The sequence below is a fragment of the Physcomitrium patens genome, chromosome 15 (assembly GCF_059467195.1).
Source record: "Physcomitrium patens ecotype Gransden chromosome 15, ASM5946719v1, whole genome shotgun sequence".
NCBI lineage: Eukaryota > Viridiplantae > Streptophyta > Bryopsida > Funariales > Funariaceae > Physcomitrium > Physcomitrium patens.
This window is the reverse complement of record NC_143424.1, coordinates 2,920,972-2,938,365: the sequence shown is the minus strand read 5'-3', so window position 1 is coordinate 2,938,365 and position 17,394 is coordinate 2,920,972. Positions and strand designations below refer to the sequence as shown.

The 17,394-nt window shown below is 41.7% G+C and overlaps 4 protein-coding genes and 1 non-coding gene across 10 annotated transcripts; 3 read left to right on the top strand and 2 right to left on the bottom strand.

The window, feature by feature from the left end:
* Window positions 1-269: 269 nt before the first annotated feature.
* Window positions 270-2,974, bottom strand: LOC112292274 (rhomboid-like protein 14, mitochondrial). Its single transcript, XM_024540583.3, has 2 exons — window positions 1,822-2,974; window positions 270-1,416 (listed from the first exon to the last, which is right to left on the bottom strand). The coding sequence occupies exons 1-2, from the start codon at window positions 2,032-2,034 to the stop codon at window positions 601-603; spliced, it is 1,029 nt and encodes a 342-aa protein (XP_024396351.1). The 5' UTR covers window positions 2,035-2,974; the 3' UTR covers window positions 270-600.
* A 173-nt stretch (window positions 2,975-3,147) lies between these two features.
* On the top strand, window positions 3,148-4,455 carry LOC112292277 (V-type proton ATPase subunit G 1). Of its 6 annotated transcripts, none has more exons than XM_024540586.3 (3): window positions 3,148-3,187; window positions 3,431-3,554; window positions 3,931-4,455. In XM_024540586.3, the coding sequence occupies exons 2-3, from the start codon at window positions 3,457-3,459 to the stop codon at window positions 4,160-4,162; spliced, it is 330 nt and encodes a 109-aa protein (XP_024396354.2). In that variant the 5' UTR covers window positions 3,148-3,187; window positions 3,431-3,456; the 3' UTR covers window positions 4,163-4,455. The 6 variants fall into 6 exon arrangements, with proteins under 6 accessions (XP_024396354.2, XP_024396355.2, XP_090112334.1 ...); XM_024540587.3 differs by having other exon boundaries at window positions 3,418-3,554; XM_090256208.1 differs by having other exon boundaries at window positions 3,148-3,239.
* A 1,278-nt stretch (window positions 4,456-5,733) lies between these two features.
* Window positions 5,734-8,264, bottom strand: LOC112292276 (uncharacterized). Its single transcript, XM_024540584.3, has 6 exons — window positions 7,709-8,264; window positions 7,134-7,241; window positions 6,717-6,844; window positions 6,486-6,586; window positions 6,234-6,293; window positions 5,734-6,120 (listed from the first exon to the last, which is right to left on the bottom strand). Exons 1-6 carry the CDS (start codon window positions 8,229-8,231, stop codon window positions 6,036-6,038), a joined length of 1,005 nt encoding a protein of 334 aa, XP_024396352.1. The 5' UTR covers window positions 8,232-8,264; the 3' UTR covers window positions 5,734-6,035.
* A 2,469-nt stretch (window positions 8,265-10,733) lies between these two features.
* Window positions 10,734-12,662, top strand: LOC112292067 (large ribosomal subunit protein eL27). Its single transcript, XM_024540192.3, has 4 exons — window positions 10,734-10,943; window positions 11,585-11,679; window positions 12,258-12,339; window positions 12,458-12,662. Exons 1-4 carry the CDS (start codon window positions 10,788-10,790, stop codon window positions 12,530-12,532), a joined length of 408 nt encoding a protein of 135 aa, XP_024395960.1. The 5' UTR covers window positions 10,734-10,787; the 3' UTR covers window positions 12,533-12,662.
* Window positions 11,834-11,948, top strand: LOC112292942 (small nucleolar RNA snoR83). Its single transcript, XR_002972861.1, has one exon. It is a non-coding gene; the product is annotated as a small nucleolar RNA snoR83 (small nucleolar RNA).
* Window positions 12,663-17,394: the final 4,732 nt, after the last annotated feature.

Genomic DNA, 17,394 nt, shown 5'->3' with positions numbered 1-17,394 from the left:
ATACATATACACACACACACACACAAATTATATGCATGCAAACTGAGGTTTTGATCTTAATATATTCATTACATATACTTAAAAAAATAAAGAAAAATAAAATAAAAAAGTCATTCAGCACAATACCGTTAACAAACACATTAATTTGCTTCAACTCATTAGTGCATTTTTTAATGTAAGGTTTTTAATTTGATAACTAATTTTAAATTACATCAAAATTACATAAAAAATAAAAATTTAAAGACCTGAAGAACAATAATGAAAGAATAGAATCCACAACCTTCGCGCCACTTCAAAAAGCAATAGAACTTCCACGAAATACACAAGAGACCTCAGCTACCGGCTACCGGTATATACCGGGGCCCGCCACATTGCTGAGGAGCAAACCCACCGGCGCAACAGTCCACCTCTGTATGTGCCACGCTATAGCTTCTCCCCTGTTCCCTCTGCCGTCTCCTCCATTCTACGGATTCGTTGATCCATTTGCGAAGACGGGATCGAGAATGCGAGGATCGTCTTGTAGATTTGTACATGGCCTTGTTGAGCTCTTCCTTGTGGTGGCTGAATTCTGGCTGAGTAAGGGAAGCACGAGCTGAGTGGTTATCTGTTGAAGCGGGACAGGCGAGCCTGTCGCAGCTCTTCTCTAGACATGGGCGAGTTCGACGTGCCTCTCCTTGCATCGCCAGCTTCAGATCTCACATCCCTGCCACGACGCGTACCACACATGTCGCAAGTATCCACGACGGTGCTGTTGTCGTAAGTACAAGCCTCGCATCGCCACACGCTACCTTCTCGATCCCTTAAAGGACTTGAGGCGGGGCGAGTGGCTCGTGAGGATCCAACAGTTCCACGGCCGAATGTGCGACCGCTGGATCCCCGCACGAACCGACCGAGTTGCCTCACGGGCCATGACAAGGCTCCCAGCATCATTGGCAGCACACCCCACATGCTGAGAGTGCCAGAAACGACTCCAGGAGTGTTTACGTATATGAGTCCTGCCAGGATGCCACAGAGGTGGCCGAGGAAGGAGGTCCCAGGGACGAACATCTGAATTACGAGAAGCTCCACCCAAGCAGCGTAGCGAGAGGGTACAAGGATTCCGTATACGTTGGTGTGGGTCGGAGAATTGTAGTTGAGCACCACCTTCAGTGCAAACAGAACACCTGAAAACCCCACGGAGCATTCCGAGTAAAAGGAGGTGGGAGAGTCTGCTATGAATGCGAGGAATGAGGATGAAGCTACAACAAGGCTGGAGGAGAGACCAAGCAGCACAGCCACCATCGCTGCATAATTTTGGCTCCCCATAGAATTCTCCAATTGAATGCCTTTCCACGTTAAAGATATCATGTTGTAGACGAGATGTGTTTCATCGACATGATACAATGCAGATAACCACAGCCGCTTCAAGTCCCGGTTCTGCATTCAGAGAAAAATATTTAAACAACGATCATTAAAACATGACTGAAATAAGCATGGGAAAGAAGTTGCAAATTAGACAACTTCAGTTGAAAATGAATCTCAGTTAGTTTAATTATCTAAAACCTAATAACTGCAACCAGGAGGTCGTCCAAACGCGACGCATTGGAATCCTTATTACATTCTACGACTACAAACTACGAATCAAAGCACGTAGCAGCAATCTCCTAGCCCATCGTAAAATAAAGCTGGATGATGCAAGATCATAACCGCAGAACTTCTAATTCGTGTTCTACAGAGCCAGGACATTAGCATACAAAAACGTAGACCGAGTGTACCTCACAAAATTCGTATGCGATGAAGCAAAAGAAACGTAAAATGAAGTTGAAAACGAAAGTCACTCACCTTAACGACGAAATATGGATTAAGGCAAACTTCAGACAACGTCGGAAGGATGGCATCAAGCTTTCCAGGCCGTAAGTGAATCAAAGTCTGCGCAGCTATAAGTGCCGCCGTCACCACAGGCTTCCTTGGCTGTTGCAGTAAATTTGTGGCGGCGTGCATCGCCATCATATACAGCATGCTATTGCTCTGGAATCGCCGCCTCGGCCTTGCCATTCTTTTTGGAAATTCTTTGAAAGAAACTCTCAATTACAGAACTAAACAATGAAGTCCTGGTGTCTAATCTTATTACAATTCCGTAACAATCACCCCAAAACCGAAATTAAAGGCTAATTCGAAAGAAAGAAACACACACACACACACACACTCGTACTTCTCTTCAACATTCTAAAATCTCTGAAACTTGCGACATCATTTTAGGGTGCAGCCACAATAGAGGACCACTGGAATATCAGATGATGTCTTGTTCGAAACATATAAAGGTTCGAAGACGAAAAAGCGAGCGAGAGAGAATTCGCACAACTACAAAAGCTATTATTGTACACAAGCTTCACTGCATGTCCTCTGAGAATTTGTTCGTCACTCAAAATGCCCTTTAATTTCACGTTTCTTTTATCCCCTCTCAACAAACGAACCGTACCTCTAATCCGCCAACGACCCACTCCAACCTACTCCAAACTTCTTCACAACACTATGCTCAACGCAGTCCGATCAATTGCGTAAGCAAAAGTCCTCGCGTCTCTTCCTCAACTCCTCAACAACCCAATCGAGCTCACGAAACTGTCATGGGCGAAATTATCTACAATCAAACCGCCCTCGACGCCATGGAATCCGCAGCGATTCAGCTGATCTCCTTAATCCAGTCCAAAACTGCGCACCCTGGATCTTGCTAATCTCATTAAAACACTGTACAATGTACTCAAAATTCTGAACCCCATTTCGCGCTGGCCTTCCCCGCCGCTTCATGAAACCCAGATGGCCCACAGAGCCCACCCATCGAGGATGCAACGCCAGTACAAACCGATCAGCCGGGAGAGTGACTTAACCCCACCGAAGGTATGCGGACGTTCCAGAACTTCCCTTGGCCAGAACGGGAAAGCCCCTCCTCTGTACAGCAGATCGGATTGTGGACGATTGAGAACCTCGTGCACAGAAAACCCTTCGGAGGATATTGGACTAGGTTCGGAGTATGACGTAAACTATACCCGGCAGACGATGGAGCCGGCCAATGGAAGGTCGCCAATCTGTTGGCTTCAGTTGCTCGTCGAGGAACCTGGCTCCAGAGAAGACAAGCGCGTTGTGTTTCACGTCGGAGCTATTTTTCACGTTTTTCCCTGTGTGGCTTCTTGTTTGTGGACATCCCGTGTGGGTCTGTTACGTTTTTCCCTGTGTGGTTTCTTGTTTGTGGACATCCCGTGTGGGTCTGTTGCGGCGAGAGTAACTAGATCTGCATCTGCTTGCTGCTTCGGTGGGTTTTCGGTGGATTTTGGGTTTTCAGGGTTTGGTGGAGAATTTCTGTTGCAATTCGAGAATGGTGAGGAAGCGTTATCGTCAATATCAGACTGTGTTCTTGTTTGTCATGTTCTGAATCCCGTGTAGTGGGTAGGTTCAGGTCACAGCAGTTCCAGAAGCATCGCGATGAGTTCATCTGACAGGGGAGGTATTCAGGCTCTTCTTGCAGCAGAGCAAGATGCGCAACGTATTGTGGCCAACGCTCGAGCTGCCAAGACTGCACGGTATTATGGGCTAGCTGAAATCCTTTCTATATCATTTCTGTTTTGTCAGCGATCGATTAGAAGCGACTGGATTGACTGGTTTAATTGAGCTAGGGCATTGCGCTGCCCTCCCTGTGCGAATTTATATAATTTCGTAATGTATGGATATGCTTGATCAGGGACTTCAAAATCCAGCTGAAAGTCTGAATGGCCTGCTTTCAGGATTACAAGCCTAAATGCCTCCAAGTTAACAAACCTTACAGATCCCACAAAGCTTGTAGGCTTGTAGGTCTTGTTAGGATGTTTCGAGATTGATGATATTTCACCCATCAACTGTGTATTCAAGACCATGTCGGCTATCCATTGCAGCTGAAGCTAACATCAATTTTGTTCTTAGACTTAGGCAAGCCAAGGAAGAAGCTGAGCGAGAAGTGGCTCAGTACAGGGCACAGCGGGAGGCTGAATTTCGGAAGAAGCTCTCGGACTCCAGCGGTGACTCCGGTGCAAATGTGAAGCGTCTGGAATCTGAGACTAACGATAAGATTAATCGCCTCAGCGATGATGCTGCCAAGGTTGCTGCGGAGGTCACAGCTCTTCTAATGAACTACGTGATCACAGTCAAAAATTAGGGCAGAACTTCCATCCCAAGTGGGTTTTCGTTATCTTGCTCTGTAAACAGCATCATTGTAGAATAGTATGAATTCATTCAAACAGATTGGTGTATTGTTTCTGTGTTAGTATCACTAACCGTGTTGTCTCTTGCTATCTAGGGACAATTCCTTGTAGAAATCGCCAACACTTGCTAGAGTTTCTCGTTCAAACTGTGTTAATTCTTACTGTCCAGTTTCTAAACTTTTTGTGTACCTTCACGTTCAATCCAATTAAAGGTCTATTCGAGTGTTTCATATTGATAAAACATAAATCACATCACCATTACCTGGACGTGGTTATCCTCTTACAAAAGGCTTCGTTGGTACTGGTCCTTGTGCTTGTTGGAGTCTGTGGAATTAGTGTCCGTCTTGTGGTTGAATTTGTGCTGGGGTTTGTTTCACCTCATAGATATCTATATATTTCACATGCTTGAGATTTCCACAGTGGTCATTTTAAGAAATCATGAATCAGAGTATGCTTTCTGGTCATCTCTGAGCAACCTGCAACGAGTGAAATAAGAGCAGTAAGACTTTGAACATGTATATTGATATCTGTGTGAATAGAATTAGAAAGGATGGGTCTCACTAGGGAGACAGACAAGGGATAAATGGACACAAATTAAGGAAATGAGGTAAAGCCGAACACAAATCCTCACTAGAGATGTTTTCAAAGTTGTGTAGTGGCAACTGGAGTTCACTTGTTCACAAGCAATATCTTCAAAGTGAGAGATTGTCTCTAAATCATAGGAATTATTTATATTCAACGGCGCATGCTTCTGCCAGTTTTAGATAATAGCAAGTGAGGTGATTGAATTTGATTGATTTGATACTATTGAGGATATTGGAGTGTATTTTTCAAGGTCTGATTTTTCAAGATGATAAAATAAAAGGGAATCGTTACACTATTCTCTCTTTTGATTGCATGGGATTTCAATGTTCCAAATTTTCAAGATTTTTTATTATTCTTATGAGTTTCTCCAGCTGAGTAGTGTTATAATAGTCAGATGAACAAAAAGTAATTTGAAAACTTATATCAACATAATTGGTATTTTTTCAGATTTTAATTTCACCATCAATTCTATTATTGGCAATATATTGTAGATATTCGTTTCTTAAAAAATAGTATATTTTCAAACAACTAATAAAATAGACAAGCAAATTTTAATTTAGAAATTTGGTTCCAAGTATTGATAAAATAACAATGATGGTTGGTTTTAATGGTATTTACGAATAGACAATGTGGATTCTTTGTTGTTAATGTAAACAGAAGAATAATAAAATATATATTTAATCTATAATTGAGGTAAAGATAAACACAATATTATATATTTCAAAAAAAATTGCTAATAACTTCAAATCAATAATCTAACTTACATGCATGGTAACAACATTGATTCTTAATACTTCTTTTTAAGACTCAATTTTTTAGTTCCACGTTTTAGATTTCAGGTTTGCAATATCCTTAAACTTAAATCCTTCAAATATATTGAATTTCCTTGATGCATCTTGAAGTAATTCTTTGGAATTTTAAGATCACTCAAAATGTCATATATCACATCCAAAACTTGCTTAAGTATCTCAAAATTACAATACAACCTCCTTGTAGCATCCTACTCTCCTGTCTTCTTGGTTTACAAACCAATAAAACAATTAAAATATGAAGGGTATTTTGGCAAGGCCAAATTCAACATAACTTGCATTTTCCTCAAGACTCTTGGGCAGTTTCATAAAATTGCCAAATACAACCATTGCAACTTCAGATCTACGAGACATGTCATTGCACATGAAAGGAACACCAGGGCAGAGGTCCGAGATGCCAACACTAGAGTAAGAAAAAAAAAATGATTTGGAATCAAATATCTAGACAGTTCTGAACACCCTGCTGAAAAGTGTCCAGAGCTGCCATGGTCTGTTTCAATGCTCCCATAACGTCCTCTCTGCACACGGCAGATCCAGTCATCAATAATACGTCGAAATTTCTCTATTCCAATTGAAGAAGACGTAACTCTCAAGGCAAGTCACTATAACGAGATGGTGAGGGAAATGGTACCTTTGAGTTGCAGCACTAGCTCCACCGCTTGAAAGAAGCTGATCGACGGTAGTGAATGACCTGAAACAAACAGCTACAGCTCTCGTTCACCGAAAGAAAGAATGCCTGGAGGATAGTACCGTAGCCCAAAAAAGACCACATTATATCCATGTAATGCACTATCTGTAGAATAGCTTAGTAACTACCATGCTACAACTCTGGCGTGTAGAATCCAAAGAACGCTAAAAGCGTGGGGTGAGAGCAAATACCGACCTTATGAGGTCATTCAGAGCAGCAACAGCGCTCACTTTAACAGGGTCATCATCGGACAACAGTGATGCAGCATTCTTTAACACCAACTTGAAAGTGCAAACCTGCACGTAAGAAATGAGTGAGGATAGTAGAGCTGCTTTCAGTGGAGTTTCCACTAGATATTCGGTGTAGCTACAAAAATCTCTGCCAACTCGCGATCCTGACCACAAGATATTGAGAACAAAAACTAACCTCAACCCCTGTTCGAGTTTGAAAATCAAGGATTGATCCCAACTCGTTTGGAGTGCAATCTCGAGCGGCAACTTTGACCAACTTTCCTGCCTCCTCGTAGTTTTCGAAGGAGGAACCTTCTGCTGAAGCTGTGATGCAAGATAAGACATAAAAAAATTACTCTAGGATTCTGAAGTAAATATTCCAGAATCACGCAATCCTATGCAATATTCCATTTACATTTTCACGCATGCAACTATTCTGGTTTTATATGCTTCTCTTAGTCGGTTGTGTGAATACGTGCCCTGAAAAACTTCTTTTCTGACTGGAGCGAAATCGATGATTAGACTCTAGAATTTCTAAAGCCAAGAACGTTAAACATCAGGACATGTGGGAAAAATAACAGCAATGTTAATGTCAGGGGGGGATCCTACTTACAGAGAAGAAGCACAGCTGAAGACAACCGGCTGCGTGACGCTTCGATGGGGTTCAACAAAAACTGGGCAGTCTTTCGTTTCTGGCCCTTCAACCAATCCTTCGGTCCAGCTGATTAACCCGACCATCGAAGAGAATCCCATGTCAGAACCCACATCCCACAAAAGTGCATATCGTCTCAAGTCGAAGATACTAATACGGAACCCGAAATTTCGTACGCACTTTGAGACGCATTGAGATAAACTCGAAGGGATCAACCGTAAAAGCTAACTTCATGAACAAAACACGGATCTCTAAACTAACCCATTTAGCGGCAGCAAATGAGAAAGCAATTCAACTAGTATTTCATGAATTAGATATCTGCTCCAAGCGAATCTTACGAGTAACGAACTTTACAGTGCAGCTGCCATTTCAAGGCATTAGGCTAATAAAACTCTGTCAGTATAACCACCTCAAGCACCTGGGCAGCACGAGAAACCTTCGAACTAATTCACGCGATAATGATACAAAGCAAAGCAGAAGCCAATTCCAATCACACGAAAACAAAAAACAAAAAAAAAGGCATAATCCAACCTTACAAATTCCAAGACTGAACTCGAACGCCTGCGCAGGCTCGCAACCGAGGTTCGCGCAGCTGACAACCATGGCCAATGCCGCAGCTCCCAAGAGCCCTCTCCGGCTCCACGATTCCTGCCCACCGTGGCCTTCATCCTCTCTGCCTGCATCCTCCTTTACACTCGCGAGAAGTGACTCGGTCTCAAGCTTCGCATTCCCCCTGCCACGGTTCGAGCTGACTGCGGCATCGCGATGGCCACTGACTACCAAGGTGGTGATGGTGGTGGTGGTGGTGGAGGTGTGATCCACCGAAGCTCTGGCCGCAGTGACTGCAGGAGCGCGTGTAGAGGTGGGTGGGAAGGCAAGGAGGGGTCCCGTGGGCGTGGTGAAGCTTGTGGCCATGGTGGGTGAGACTGCCTGGCTATGGCGTCGCTGGAGCTCCTCCCTCTGCAAGCAGCTCCGCAATCTCACACACTGCTGCAGACAAAGCAGCGGATAAAGGCATGTCCTCCTGTGGCCGCACCCGCGGATAAAGGTGGGGCCCATGGCTAGCGAAATCTTCTTTCACCTAGCTATGGATTTAGGGTACCCATTGGTCCTTTACAATTTTAACTGGTGTTGAAATGCTGGATTTTATAGACGATCACAAGCTGGGGAGCCAGAGTGGAAAACCCATTTTTTTTGTTTCATTATAATTTTCTAAAATTTTCCTATACATTGTGATTACTTCCTTAACAAGGAAAAAGGAAAAAAAAATAAAAATAAAATACCATACCCTTCAATTGCTTTTTGGGACGTAGCAGTCTTTTTGAGTGTGCAGTTATATGGTCATGACTTCTTTACGATCAAAAACTCCTCTCTTAATCCTTTATTGGTTTTGGATTTCAAGTGAGTATTTTGCAAGAAAATAAAGTAAAATAAAAAGAGGAAGTGTATGGGATTTTGCTATTACTACATGGAAAGACATTGCGTTGATAGAATTAAGTTCATAAGCAAGAAATAAACCACTCTTGCACCATATGAGTTTTATGTAATTTATCGAATTTTATTGTGTTCAACGTAGGAACAATCTCTATAATATTCAAAGATTTTCAACTGACCAATCATAATTTAGATTTGCATTTGCCTTGTGTGGGTAATATTGCAACTGAATCCCACTTCCCACTTGTTGCAATAGAGTGTTTATACTCCTCGGCCACACAGTTTATTCTTAATTATTTTCTTAGTTTTGAAACCTACTTGACCTATGTTTTGCTACTTATGATCAAGATAAATAAGCAATATGTTAGTTTAGAATAGCATCTTGCATACAATTTAATGATCAAGGTTGCTTGTAACTCTAAACCCATATTTTTCTTTTGTACATAATACTTGGTCGACCTCAATTGAGATATCTTCCAAGTCATGATCTTTAATAAGTGTTGAAAGTAAAAATAAACTATTGCATTCTATTCAATGGATGAATATCCATCAATAATAGGTTTTCCATCCCATCTAATTTCTTAACAATTTACCAAAACTATTATTATTGATTTGCAAGCCACAATTGTAATTATTATTTTCAATTTCATTAAAAATCTCGAAATTAGTCATGATTTTTTTCAATTATATATATGGTAATACCCAAATTTGCAATCGATTATGAGAAAAAATATTTAAGATGTGTCATTAAGCAACAACAACAGGATTATATGTGTATTTTATACAATTAAGTTTGCTTAAAGCACTGTGTGTCATTTTTTGTTGCAATAAACACGTTAATATTTGAGTATAATTATTATAATTATGAATTTCTGCTCTGATTTCTTCAAACCAATTATCTAAAAGTCTACAATTTTTTTTTTTTTTTTTTTTTTTTTTTTGTGAATTAATTGTCCTCTAGAAAGCTATAAATTTTTAATTTAAAAAAATCGTCCTTAACAAGAATGTAGTAATGTGCTTAGAATAAGGAGAAAAATAAGATTAAGTAAAAATTAAAAATATGTCACGATCTAATTATTATCGAAATTGTGGTAGTAAGGTGGTGAAATCACCCATGGACAAATGAAACCTATAAATCATTTATTTGATATGCAATTAGACGGAAATATTTCTGATAAGTCATTGATATTTCTTCAATACTTGTGGCACTACTTCAAGTCTTCCCAAATATAATACAATATTTATTTCATGAATAAATACACTCGCCTTTTTAAAAACATTTTTTGAATTATTAGTTGTTTTTTAAAAAACTCATTTATTAGAAATATATATTACAAAGGTTTGTTTGTATTATAATTTTTGGAAAACTATCTGCAATTGTCTCAAAGACCTATACATATTTTTAAAACATACATTTATAATTTTAGCCAATATTTAATACAAATAAAAAAAATTATTGTATGTTTATTGTTTTTGCATGAAGTCTTTATTTGCTTAATAAATTTATGAAAAAGTTATGTTTTTTAAGGTTGTTGGTGTTGTAAGATGTATTAACTGTTTTTAATGCCTTATGTATTTAGTATTTTCAATGTTTCCTTACTGATATTTTTTAAAAATATTTGGCACATTACTTGAGTTCTAAATAAATTCAATTCAAACATCTTTAAAAAAATCATACAAGTTCCAAACTACTAAATTATCATCTCAAGAATACCACATGTTTATGAAATGTATTCAATCCTATCAAATACTTATCATTTAAGATCGAGTTTCTTAGACTGATTTTAAAACTTTTTTCGAAAAATTCCCAAAATCTTCAATCCATTGATCACTAGTTAAATTTATTTTTTTTAAATTTCTAATCCAACTGGAAAGTATTCACGTAAAGCCCCTGAAACAATGGTTAACATTTGTGCACATTTTGTTAATCAAGCGTGATACCCGCCACAGCGTCGATCGATTTCCCCAGCCAATGGCGGACATCAATCCAGAGTCCCCACCGGTTAGGGAACAACATCGAAGTTGGGAACGTTACGTACCCATGCATTAGGGTTAGGTTTAGGGCTAGTGGTATCCTGGAAGGCTTCTAGGTCTCGACACTGCCAAGCAATACGCCTCTTTTGCCATCGCTCTCCCTCCCTTCACCGATCGCAGGGCGTCACCGTCGCGAAGCTCAGCACGATGGTGAAGTTTTTGAAGCCCAACAAGGTGGTTGTGCTCTTGCAGGGACGGTACGCCGGCCGCAAGGCCGTAATTGTCAAGAACTTCGACGATGGCACCAAGGAGCGCCCCTACGGCCATGCTATCGTCTGCGGAATTGCTAAGTATCCCCGCAAGGTATGGGCCCTGCTTTCTTCGCGTCTTCGGAGGTTCTTTTGGTGTATCGTGATGTTCAATTGAAGATCTTTCGGGTCTGATTGCAGATGAGTGGAATATGTGTTGTGGGTACTGGAAATACCTTTTTGCGTTGAAATTAATTCTTCCAGTTTGCGGGTGTTGCGGATGTGTTTTGGTTTTATCCTCGAGCTGCTGTATTTGCACGTAGATCTCATGTCACATGCCCTTGAGATTGATATGTTTACTTTTTGGATCCCCTTACTGGAGTACTTTGAGAACAATGAATACACCATCTACGAGATGTAAGTTGTGGGGTTTAAGAAAAAGTATGTGGATTGGTGTCATTTTGAGTGTAATATTACCTACACCTCCTTGCGTGAACCATGGTAGTTCCAGAAACTTCCAGGAGGTGTGATGTATTACTGGATGCAGTGTGGTAGTGTCTTTCTAGGCATTAGTGTTACTGCTTAGTTAAACCTTTGATATAGTTCACTGTGTCTCACTCCACTGTAGAAGTCTTCAACTCTGGTGCACACTGTTTAGGATTCAGTAAATGTGAGATTTTGTAGGATATTTGTATGTTGATGGGATGTTTGATTTGTTGGAAACTCATCATTTTTTCATTTGTGTTGTGAATGTAGGTGATCAAGAAAGCGTCTCAGAAGACCATCGCCAAGCGTTCGAGAGTCAAAGCGTTCACTAAGGTGGTCAACTACAACCACATCATGCCGACCAGGTGCATTTTTCTATGCTTTCCGACTCTCATCTCACTCTTCCATAATTAGGTCTCATGGCTGTTCCCGGGCCTCAGCTTCTGCATATTACCTCTCCTTATTCTACACAACGTGCTTTCATCTGTGCAAAGGTGTGGAAATGTGTGCCTCTTTTTAATCCCAGTCTTACGTGACATGTTCGTCTGATTCATGGGAGGCCTACAGAAACCTGAGTTTCGCTGAAATCACCTTAATTACTGGGTATAATCTGATAGTAACTTCTCAGACAGTTTCTGATATCAGCCTCGAGTCATTCTTATAATTACAAGGCTGCAATTGTAACATATCCTCCGCTGGAACGGGTCGAATCTAACTACGTGCCTGCTCTGTATTTTTAAGCATACTGTTCATTTTTGATCTATTTAAAGTTAGCATCAGTCTTCATCTATTTATCCTCTTATTTCTGTAAGATTTATACTGTAAATTTTTTTCTGAACATCACACAGTGTATGAAAGTTCCCAGAGGCGTTATCAGTGATGTCTGTACGTCGATCTCAAAATTTACGACTGTCGCTGAAGTTCTCAGTATGGCTTGTTGCAGGTACTCTTTGGATGTGGATTTGAAATCTACTGTAACAGCGGACAAGTTGGAGTCTACTGCTAGCCGCGTAGAGGCCAGAAAGGTATTAGTCTTCGTTTATTCTAGAAGTTTCTCACTCAAGAAAACTCTTTGCAATAGTAACGAAATAGGTCCGATTAAATTTTGTATTGACTTGCGAATTCGTCATTATATGATGACAGGGGGCGAAAGCTGTTTTGGAGGAGAGGTTCAAGACTGGCAAGAACAGGTGGTTTTTCACCAAACTTCGTTTCTGAAATCTTCTTAGGTTATGGAATGAAACGTAGAATTTCTACCTCTATTCCTAATGGTACCATGCGAATATCTAAATCATTGCAAGAAGCATGCCCTCAACCAATTTGGTAATAGACAATTTTTTCTCCCCAACCCCATGAGTTTTCTCGTGCATGCTTTGTCGTAATTTTGTGTGCAGTTAGTCTTGCTTATGCCTTAGAGATTGTGCTGTGGTCTCTGGTGCATTATTGCCTTGAATGAAAACAATCAAAATGGTATCGATGGCTAGCAGCAAGTAATTGCATTTATATTATCTCACTATCTTCCAATCAATATGTAGCAGTTGTTTTGAGGCGTGAAGTTGTATTTAAAATTGATGTTGCCGCTTTTCTCACTATTATTTTAGAAAATTTAAAACAAAATCAAATTGTTTATCTATCAAACAGTTGGTTAAATCAAAAAATGATTCACCATGTCAATGACGACCATCCAATACCATAATAGCAATTGATGTAAAACACAACAGTCCAGTACGTGAAATAAACCTCTTCACCGTATTGCATAGCGTAGTTGTGTTTAGGAGGAGTTTTGCTGTCAGACACCATGACATATGACAAAAAACTGTGAATTAGTAAGGAGGAAATGATCGTGAATCGTCACTTCGGTTACCATTTCTGTAACTACAGAAACTTCTACGAATTTAGACTAGGTTTTTCGATGAAATGTTCGTAACCTAGGATAAAATCAATCAAAAGGAAAAGATATGAAAAAACTACACTTCAAAAAGATGCCTGATCCGTGAGGTCAATTCTGAGCAGTTTAACTCCGCATTTATCACAGTAGAGCAGAACAGGTCAGCCATCTCGGTTGTTGCGAAGAAAAAGAATGTGGACGACGTGATCACAGATGCAACATCAGGAATGATCTTGATAACTGACAAACGATCTCACTAACAATTTGTCACAGTATACTAGTTCGGTTGTTTTGAGTACTAATATTGAGCTTGAGTGAACTATGTTTTCTTTTATTTTATTTTAATGAGAACCAAGAGACACTGAAGAGCGAGTTGAATAATACGGCAGGATTGTTTCAGTGGAGTAAAAATGACGAGGCTCGGAGTTTTCGGGGCGTTGCTAAAAGTAGTGCTCAACTGCATCTCTGTGGCTGAATTCCTAGGATATTGTCCTGCCTACTCCGCACAATTGGTGAGGATTTCACATTCATCAGACTGCCTTCACTCCACCACTGCTTTTCGTGGGGCCGAGCGTTCTTCCTGTGTTGTATGTCATAGTGCTGAAGTTTGATCGAGATTAATGTCTAGTAAGATTTCCGTGTGCCATCTAGAGGATCTGTGCTACCGCACACGAAACATGTGAAAGGGTAGGAAGATTCTGCCGTCAGTAAAAACGGTTTGGTACATATCTGGGCAAAACCGTTCGATCAATCTATTTGGATGTTCCATTCTAAGAGTGATCGTGAGCATTGGATGGCATGTTCGATCATGTGCAATTATCACGCACTGTTCATCAGTGTTTAGTGAGTTGCATCAGTTTTCATGTTCTTCGATTCCATGGAGAAGGGCAACAAGATCAAAGGTCTTGGACAAGGTGATGAATGGTAAGATGCAGAGGACATGATCAATGACGTCTAGCTTCAGAAGAAGTCAGATTCGAAAATGCTCACAAACGAACATCATTGAGTACAACGTACTGATGCATGCATCGACTAAGAAAATCATGAATCACAGGAAAGATCGCCGACCCCGAAAAAGGGCAGTGATGTTATACAAACTCGTTTTCCTTCGGCCTGATGGAATTGAATACAGCTGTGAAAGTTTTTTTCAGGCACTTCGTTTCAGCAGCAGTTGTGTTTTTCAGCGATCTATTAGACACCCACGAGTGGCATGAATTGTGCACCATCACTCGGAAGTGTTGGAAGCGGCAATAGGATCCAATCCTGTTACCACTCTACGATCTTGTTAGTACAGTAACTCATAACTCATAACTCATAACTACCTCATGTGATCACCTATGAATTTGCAAATACAAACAGAACCACCTACCTGTGTGGTCAAACACATTTTGTTAAGTTACTATTGATTTCTAAATGGTATTAGAGCTCGAGGAGCCGTCTTTCTTGGACAGGGTATGTGTTAGTAATAGTGACTGTCTTTTTTCTCTCTGGACCACAGTCCGGGTTGAGTAGTCATCCTTATTTTCTTTATCGCTAGATGCATACGCGATCAAGTGTTGAAAGTGTTAGTATGTTGAACGATCAGTGTGACCGGTGTTAAGTCGATTCTTAGAGTGATAGTAGTGTAAACTTCTATGGCAACAGATTCTCTTCCCGAGCCGTTCAAGCTCGATGGAATGAACTACCAGATGTACATGGATATATTCCATCGAGCTTGAAGGTACGAATGAAGCTTCTACTCCTGATATACATGGATATATTTTTTGCGAAGGAAACCAGACACCCTTGCGAGCTTTAAAATTTTCAAATCACATGCTGAGCTAGCACTGTATCAATCCATTAACAGATTCCGCAGCGATAGGAGTGGAGAGTTTCTCTCCGGTTCTTTCACTCCCTTCCTTCAAGAAACTGGAATTCATCGGGAGCTCATCTAGGCTCTCACCCCTAGCCAAAACGGCATAAGAGAGCGGAAAAATTGTACTCTTATTGAAAAAGCGCGCCCCATGTTCTTGGAGGCTTGTACCCCTCGATACCTGTGGGCGGAGGCTGTTGGAACGGCTAACTACCCAACCAACCGGTCCCCAACACGCACCAACTCCGGCTTCTCTCCATACTAGAGGTTGTTCAAAAAACCACCCCACCTTCATCACCTTTGTGTCTTTGGTTGTTTAGTTTTCGTACACAAGTCAGATGAACGTAGCTCCGAACTTGATTCCAAAACAACCAAATGCATACTTGTCGGCTACTCTGAAGAAACCAAGGCTTACAAGTGTTATGAACCTGGGACTTGCCGCATTCACATCAATGGAGATGTCCACTTTATTGAACGCCGTTTCTGGCACACTCCCTCCGCTTCTACTGCCCATGGTCCCTCCGTAGCACTAGAACCTCTCTCAGATCAGTCTACAATCATCGAGGTCTTTGATCCCATCCTTACCCCTTCAAATACTCCCTCTCTCACACCGGCCTTCCCTCCAGCCGAACTGCTTCCCATTCCTCCAATTGAGTCCTCGTGTTCAGATGAATCCACTCCTACCTCTCCACATGTTATTACCTACCACAGATGCTCTACCCGTCCTATCGAGCCCCCGACTGCAACCCCGCCTTCTGTTCCTCGCTGCTCTTCACGCATTCCAATCCCTAGTACCCGTCTCCATAATTATGTGGCCTCCGTCACTTGTGTTACCGACGCCCTCGCTTGTGTTGAATCCATGAAAACTGATGCCGATGGTCGTCCTCTCCGCCACAAAGCTCGCCTGGTTGAGCTCGGAAACACGCAACTTGAACGTATTGATTTTGCCGAAACCTTCTCTCATGTCGTCCGCTGATCAACAATGTGCAGCATCGTCTCGTTGGCCGCTCAGTGCGGATGGATGCTCATGCACATGGACGTCAAGGTCGCCTTCTTGAATGGTCATATCACCGAAGTTGCATACGTTCGCCAACCTCTTGGCTTTGTCAAACCCAGCTCCAAGCATTACGTCTACCAACTTCGCAAGGCCTTGAATGGACTTCGGCAATCACCTCGCGCCTGGAACGCTCGGCTGGACACATTCCTCCACACTCTCAGCCTCACCCAATCATGTGCTGATCCTAGCCTCTATGTGTACATCGACCCCGACGGCATGGTCCTCCTCATCATCTATGTTGACGACCTTCTACTTACCGGCAGTCACCCCACCAAGTTCCAGTGTCTAGCTACCCGCCTCCAATCCGAGTTTCAAACGTCCATGCTTAGGCTCTTGGCTATGAACCTCGGCGTTACTTTTCACTACGAATTGGCTGGCATACTCATGTCTCACTCCCGCTGCATTCATCGCTGCCTCGACGACTTGGGCTTACTCACGAGCTTGATCACCGCGGTTCCTTTGGGTCCCATAGTCAAGCTATCTTTCGACATGGCCTCCTCTCTTCTACCCGATTCCACCTACTATTGGGTCGTTGTTGGAAAATTGCTCCACCTGAACAACATCCGCCCTGACATCGTCTTCGCATCGGAGTTCTCACTCGTTTCACCCAGGCACCCTGAGCAGCTCACCTCGAAGTAGCCATTCATGTCTTCTGCTACCTCGAAGGCACAACCGATCTTGCAATTCTCTATCGAAAGGGAGAGAAGGTGATTCCATCTGGTTACTCCAATAGTGATTTTCAAGGTGAACCTGATGCACGAAGGTTGACTTCGGGCTACATCTTCAGCATTGGTAGTAGACCCGTGTCCTGGAGCAGCAAACTGCAGGTTGAAATAGCACAATCAAGCTCCGAAGTTGAATACCGTGCGTGTATTGAAGCAGCCAAGGAAGCCCTGTGGCTACACAATCTCTTTGATGACATCGGTATGCCACTCAACAAACATGGTCATGTACTGTAACTCCCGTGGTCATGTACTGTGACAACCAGAGCTGCATCGCTTTGGCCAAGAATCGAGTCCAACATGCTTGAATCAAACACTTAGATTGGGAATGCCATTTCATTCGACATCAATTCAAAGAAGAACGAATCAAACTGGTGTTTATTCGATCACAATATCAGATGGCGGACATCAACACTAAAGCATTTCCAAAACCCCGCTTCCTGGAATTATGCGATGCCTTACAACTAACGGCGCTGGAAGACCTCAGACACCGTAGAAGTAAGACAAAGTTCTAAACCAGTTAGTCAATTAGGTTAGCAATAGACTATGGGGAGTTTCCAC

What these genes read in the sequence shown, in the direction of transcription:
- LOC112292274 (XM_024540583.3), bottom strand. Translation starts at nt 2,034, where the DNA reads ATGGCAAGGCCGAGGCGGCGATTCCAGAGCAATAGCATGCTGTATATG. An exon ending in ATCCATATTTCGTCGTTAAG is followed by an intron (nt 1,417 to 1,821) that starts GTGAGTGACTTT and finishes CTCTGAATGCAG; the next exon opens with AACCGGGACTTGAAGCGGCT.
- LOC112292277 (XM_024540586.3), top strand. Translation starts at nt 3,457, where the DNA reads ATGAGTTCATCTGACAGGGGAGGTATTCAGGCTCTTCTTGCAGCAGAG. An exon ending in CGAGCTGCCAAGACTGCACG is followed by an intron (nt 3,555 to 3,930) that starts GTATTATGGGCT and finishes TTTTGTTCTTAG; the next exon opens with ACTTAGGCAAGCCAAGGAAG.
- LOC112292276 (XM_024540584.3), bottom strand. Translation starts at nt 8,231, where the DNA reads ATGGGCCCCACCTTTATCCGCGGGTGCGGCCACAGGAGGACATGCCTT. An exon ending in TTCAGCTGTGCTTCTTCTCT is followed by an intron (nt 6,845 to 7,133) that starts GTAAGTAGGATC and finishes CTTGCATCACAG; the next exon opens with CTTCAGCAGAAGGTTCCTCC. An exon ending in AAACTCGAACAGGGGTTGAG is followed by an intron (nt 6,587 to 6,716) that starts GTTAGTTTTTGT and finishes TCTTACGTGCAG; the next exon opens with GTTTGCACTTTCAAGTTGGT.
- LOC112292067 (XM_024540192.3), top strand. Translation starts at nt 10,788, where the DNA reads ATGGTGAAGTTTTTGAAGCCCAACAAGGTGGTTGTGCTCTTGCAGGGA. An exon ending in TTGCTAAGTATCCCCGCAAG is followed by an intron (nt 10,944 to 11,584) that starts GTATGGGCCCTG and finishes TTGTGAATGTAG; the next exon opens with GTGATCAAGAAAGCGTCTCA. An exon ending in AACCACATCATGCCGACCAG is followed by an intron (nt 11,680 to 12,257) that starts GTGCATTTTTCT and finishes GGCTTGTTGCAG; the next exon opens with GTACTCTTTGGATGTGGATT.